This window comes from Apaloderma vittatum, unplaced genomic scaffold (assembly GCF_000703405.1).
Source record: "Apaloderma vittatum isolate BGI_N311 unplaced genomic scaffold, ASM70340v1 scaffold11299, whole genome shotgun sequence".
Classification (NCBI taxonomy): Eukaryota; Metazoa; Chordata; class Aves; order Trogoniformes; family Trogonidae; genus Apaloderma; species Apaloderma vittatum.
The window spans coordinates 14,199-20,641 of NW_009735853.1; the positions used below are offsets into that span (position 1 = coordinate 14,199).

General features: G+C 45.4%; 1 protein-coding gene across 1 annotated transcript; it reads right to left on the minus strand.

Moving 5' to 3' along the window:
• Positions 1–5,073: 5,073 nt before the first annotated feature.
• On the minus strand, positions 5,074–5,964 carry LOC104279461 (ankyrin repeat domain-containing protein 9-like). The gene has a single exon (XM_009876752.1). The coding sequence runs from the start codon at positions 5,962–5,964 to the stop codon at positions 5,074–5,076; it is 891 nt and encodes a 296-aa protein (XP_009875054.1).
• Positions 5,965–6,443: the final 479 nt, after the last annotated feature.

Sequence of the window (6,443 nt, forward strand, 5' to 3'; positions counted from 1 at the left end):
CCATTTCCTTACAGTTTCTTGCTGGGCAACGCCCACGGGCAGGAGGTGTTCCACTCAGTACCGCTTTTAAAACCTTACAAGGTCCCCTTAGAATGATTGATTGTTGTCATTGTGGTTTTTTCAGCTTCTTATAAAGCTAGACTAACCACAAAAAGACCTTTCTCCCAAACTGAGTATCTTTTTTTCCGCATCTTTGAAGCTGCGTGAATAAAAACTTATTGGGTGAGTCGGACCCTCTAGTCCATGCTGCCACATGTGTAAGGACAGCCCATGAACTGCGAAACCCCACTCTATGTGGAGTGGATCTGTAGGGTGTACGGGTCCTAGAGCCTGATAAACTCTAGCCTCAAAGACTAAAAGATTTAAAGCTTCCTCATGGACAGAAGTCCCGCACCAGGTTGCCCTTTTGCGTGTTAAATCATACAAGGGGCGAGCTATAATAGAGAAATCAGGGATGTGTTTTCTTCAAAACGCCAACAGACCCAAAGCATGTTGTAGTTCTTTTTTATTTTCAGGCATTTTTACCTGATCAAGAGTAGTTAAGGTTTCGGAGGGAATACACACTGTGCCTTCCTTCCACCAGATACCCCAAAACTTTATTTCAGAAGAAGGCAGCTGTATTTTCTCCTCTGAAATTTGAAGTCCTAAATTTTCCCGATGGGTAATTAATTCAGTCTGGGTTTGTCTCACTGTGGTAACATCAGAGCCTCCAATCAATATGTCATCAATATATTGGTACACCTTAGCTCCCTCCTGCAGAGTGGTTTGAGCCACTTCACGTGCTAACGCATAATGAGCAATGGTCGAGGAGTGATGATATCCCTGTGGGAGATGTGTAAAAGGATATTGCACCCCCTCTCAGGTGAAAGCAAAACGACTTCTGTCTGTTTCCTTCAAGGGAACCATAAAAAACACATCTTTCACATAAACGGTTTCTAAAATCTGATGAGCTTGCTACTGTATGGTTGCAATCAGTTTAGCTATGTTAGGTACTGTTAATGGGCCCATATTTGCCTTCCAACACCAGTAATCAATGGTTAATCACCATTTGCCATTTGGCTTACCAACAAGCCAGACTGGAGAATTAAAGGGGGAATGGGTGGGGATAACTATCCCTTTGTCTTTTAACTCAGCTATCACAGGAGAAATTTCTTCCGTCCTGCCCCAAGGAAGGGCACAACTTTGGAAGGTGGCAGCTCGGGTGCAGATTGTAGCAAGCGCATTGAGACAGTTGGGAGACCAAATACCAACTGTTTCCCATTTGAGTCTACACAGGCACGTCCTTTAAGCAAATCAAGTCCTAAAATATTTGTTGGTAAATTTCCCAGGATCATCACAGTTTCTATTGCAGTTTCATCTCCAAGTAACCAACATTTCACCCATGCTGTAGATTGGGGTCGTGAATTTCCAAATGCATCTGTGACCCAAATTTGATTTTTATCAGCAATTATACCATTGCAATTAGCTACATCTACGCGAAGTGCCAACATTTGAACACCTGTGTCAACTATGAAAGTAACTGGGGTTTTAAAGGGATCAAGGGGGAAGGTAATAAGAATGGCTCCTTTAGCGTTTTCCAAAATGTACCCATTGTGCATCTCCAGGGTCATTTAAAAGGGATGGCATTTCTTGAAACAAGATCAATCAACTCTTCCCCTGGGGGCAGTAGGTATCAGAGACCTTGTTGCCCCAGCTATCTCACCCTTGCCCCCAGAGTGTGGCTCTGCCTCAGGAAAGCTTTTCTGACCCTTCCATTGTCGAACAAGTTTTTCCAGAACTATGGTGGGCAGGCCATCCATCAAATCACGTGGAATTCCCCTTCCAGTCCCTTCAACCCATAATAGGTTCCTCTTAAAAAAAGGGGTGGCCTTCATTTTGTTCCACTGCAGGCATTGCTTTAGGTTTAACTGATCCTCCTACAAGTCCCATCCTTGGGCCATAATTAATTAACTCTTGTGTCACCTCCCCCAGGTCATAGCTCCAGCTTGCTGATTCTATCTCCCCCCTCTCAAGGCCAGTGCATCTCACAAGTGGTCCTGCAGTTGAATTGCATATAGTTTTAAAGAATCAGGCAGGCCCCAGATTAGGGGAGTCATTCTGTTAGGGTTAGATTTAATAGCATTGGGGAGGGTCGCTGAGTCACTAAACGTCTGTCCTGCATCAGCTGGACGCCAGTAGTCTTTTGTACACTCACTGTCAAATTATTTATAGTTGGGGTCTCAATACATATGGAGTCACCCCGTTCCATGGGATCTAACCCACCAGCCCAATAAGCAGCATGTTGGGTTAAAGACCATGGTTCTCTCAGGTCGTCAGTGGTTAAAAATATTCCAGGCCCCCAATATGCCTGTGCCTCCTCTTCTGATAACAAAATTCGATCTCCACCAGTCATTGATACCCTCCAGACATAGTCTCTGTTTCTTGAGCTCATCTAGTGTATTTTTCCTGGATTTTTGCCAATTCGGTTGCCAAATATGGTACTGTACGAATGGTAACTTGCAGAGCTCCCCCACCTTGGTTATCAGTGGTCTCTGTTTTAATTAGCAGTCTCAGAATTACCTGTTCCCTTTCAGTTTCAGGGTAAAAAATTTCTCGACTAGTTTCCAATTCTTTGAGCAGATATAGAGGTTAAAAATCAGATGCTTGCTTTTCAGCACGTTTTGCCAAACTTGAATATCCTGGTTCACTACTCAGGTTTGAGTCAGGATCTATATGATTGCAAGATTCTTGCTCGTTGTCCTCCAATTCAGACCATAAGATTTTCTCTCTGTCAAATGCATCCGATAGGGCAGCATGAAGCCGCTGATTAGTGTTATGTTCAGCAGTCAACTGGTTTTGTGAGGTCTCGAGCTGTTTTTGTAAGGTCTCATTTTTACCATGCTCCTCTGTTAATTGGTTCTGCAAAGACTTAATTGTTTCACCTTCAGCTTGCATCATTAAATGCCTTTCCTTTTGTGCCACTATCAGTGCAGCTCCCAATACAGCACACACCAGAGCTTTCCCTTTGTGCAATGGCCACCTCTGCTCTTTTATAAGGGTGGTTATTCGATCTGCTACTATCTCAGGGTTATGTCAATTGTCGTGAGCCCAGGTCATTCCTAGTGGAGTAGGACATGCCTTATACTCCTTCAATTTCTCAAGGATAGGGGAGCAGCCAAGCACCGACATTTCCCGGGCCGTCATGGCTTGCTCGAACTTCTCCCAGTGCATAGCTGAGAAGTCACTTTCTGTTCTCCCCGTCTGCCTTTATCAGGTAGAGAATTGGTATCCCTCAAACACACAAAATCAGGTAACAGTCATGCACCAACAACTACGGATTGCAACTGCTTGAACCTCTCCCGGTGTATAGCTGAGAGGTTACTTCCCAATCCTCCCCGTCCAAATTAATCAGATAGAGAATCCCTTTGGACCTTCCAACATCGAGGCTTTATCCTGCCGACTACACCAAAAAGATGTCACGTCCCACCCAGGAGAGGGGGACAAGTGAATTTTAGATTCATAATACACCAATGGCGTGGACAGCAGTGAGACAAGTCTCAAGGCCCATACACAAACATTTATTAATTTATCACAACGTACAGATCGGACTCACGACAATTGATTCTAATTTAAAAGCACGATAGGGCAGACAACATAAAAAATCCAGGAAGAGGCTAAAGAAGCAATGAACTACAACAACTTAATAATGAGGAATAACGAAGGACATCTAAACACAATTTTATGACAGACAATATTACACTTAACCATCACAAGAAAAAAAATTAAGCATGAAACTAAATAAACAGTATGATAGGCCTTGCATTACTTAGCGAGGAAAAGGGGGAGAGAGAGAGACAGAGACAGAGACAGAGACAGAGACAGAGACAGAGACAGAGACAGAGACAGAGAGAGACAGAGATAGAGACAGAGACAGAGAGAGAGAGAGACAGAGAATGTCAGGAATGTGCAGAATGTCAGGTAGGGGATCAGGGCATTTCACTGTTTTCTGTAATCCTCATTAACACGTGCGATTGCCCTATCTCTTTGAAAGATGTGCTAGAGACAAGGCCATCCTGCTTCCACAAGATTTCCTAATCCCTATACATACGTGGTGCCAGGGCTGTCTGAGGCATCTGCAGCCTTATCAGATCCCTTTCCCCATATCATTTGGCATTGTGTGGGTTTGCCACACTCAGGTCGACTAGCAAGTGCTGGTGGCTCTGAGGGCCACCGGGAAATCAAGTTAGCGAGCTACATCTCTTGTGGAGATACGTTCAGCCCTAAAACACAAGTCAAGGAGAAATAATGTCACTTATGAAGGACAAGGCTTCCACTGGCCCCGCTCTGATTTCCATTTTTTCACTGAACAGCAGGGAAAATGGTTCCTTCCCCAGTGCACAAGTCTGTAAAGGCATCAGGGCTGCGATTGCCTTTAACCCCCTCACTCCCAGGTGAGACAGGAGGCGTTCCATTAGCTGTTCCACTGGTCCCTATCCCTCCCACCACGAATCTACACTCACTGCCCCCTATCTGAACTCACACCCTCTGTGCTGTGACCTGATGTAAAGTAACTCAGTAAAATCAGCTACCCTGCAGCAACAGCCGTGGACTTTTTGGTTATTACTGGATGATGCTAGATCATTACTTGAAAGCAAACCTGACTTTTGAACCCTGTTAGTACGGGATGGTATTTTTATCCGCTCAAGCAGAACGCAGTCGCATAGTTACACCATTTGAAAACCCCACTGGGCACTTGGCTCTTTTTACCCAAGTAGTTACAAAGGATACAGTTATGGTATTGGGAATTCAGATACAGTGATACCAGCTGACAGCTAAGAAACCAAATGTAAGACAGTCTCGACTACAGTTAACCCTTCACATGCACAACAAAACAGAAAACAAGGAAGGCTTTTGCCTTTAAAAGTGCTGTGCCTGCAATCAATTAGAAAAGACATTTAAAATCTTGTCACAAAATACCGAATTTTCCAGCATAGCCTAATAGGTTAAGTACAAAAATCACACTAAAATGCAGAGGGTGGTGAATGACCAGCTCCTGTAAGTTGCCTTTGAAAATCCAAGAATGGGTGAATAAAGTCAAGGAAAAACATTTACCACGTTTTTTGTCGGTAGCTTTTTGCCATAGGACGGTAAGGGCTTTAGTGCCTGAGGTATAGGTAGTTCCTGGATGCTTTTAGGGAAGTGGGAGGGGGGAAGAGTCTTGAGAATAGTTTGCATAGCTTGCAGATATAAAGAAGCAGGTGCGTTCCCCACCAGGCTGTTGAATTTGTCTTCCCCCAGCAAAGCTGTCCAGTGGTCCGGATGCTCCTGCAGAACTTTCCGCATCTTAAACCGTGGGTTGGGCATGAAGAGCAAGAGGTAGTCGAGGCAGAGCTTCTTCGATGCCACATTGACTTTGGAGTCCCACATCTGCTCCAGGATGATGTCCAGCGGGGTAAGCCCTTTGCTGTCCTCTATCCTGGGAGAAGCTCCATTCCCGAGGAGGATGAGGACCGTCTCTGACCTCAGCAGTTCGCAGGCAAGGTGCAGGGGGGTTTTCCCATCTTCCAGGTGAAAGCAGCCAGTCCTGTTGATGTAGGAGTTCAAGCTGGGGAGCTTGTGTGCCATCTTGATGATCAGCCCCAAGATATCTCTCCTGTCATATGTGACCGCCATGGCCAAGTGAGGAGCAGAGGACGGGCAATAGCAGAAGTGCTCCCCGGGCACCTTGAGAGCCTCCTCTGGAAAATGAGACAGCAGATACTGAGCGTAAGGCAGGTGGTTATGCACCACTGCATAGAGGAGGGCTTCTGCAGGTGAGTAGGTTCTTAAGCTGGCATTTTCCTCCCAATAAAAATACTCCATAGTTCTCATGTCTTCCAGCATCCACACGGGCTTGTGATCTCTCACAGCCTGGTAGAACATATAGGATAAGAACTTGCAGTGCCTGCTCTGATCGTCCTGCAGGCTGGCCTGGTTACTGGCCATGGCTCAGCAAATAAAGAGCAGCTCCACGCAAAATCACTCCAGACTGTAAGATCTGTGCACTTGGAATGCAGATCCCGATGCTGCTGCAACCTTCAGGCTGTCGTTGCTGCCTGGACTGCACTAGCTGGAATGCATGGGCTGATCAACTCCACCCATTCATTGTTTTTCCCCTCTCTGCAGTGGTTTTGTTTAGGTAAGCACAATCCCACAGGCTCAGTTAACCCATGCCATGCAAGCAGATGGTTAGTAAGTACATCCCACTCCGCGCGTGGCACAGGTTACTGGAACGCTGTCAGACTGCGAGTGATTTTATACACACACAGTGAGAGAGAAGAGAGGGAGAGACTAAAATTAGCTCGAGAGGTGAGGCGGATTTCTGTCTACATTTCGTGTCTAACCAGATCAGCTCATGCATTGCAGAAAGTGCTGTAGCAATATTCGCCTATTTTTTATATGTCACCAACATGCAGGCAGCTCAT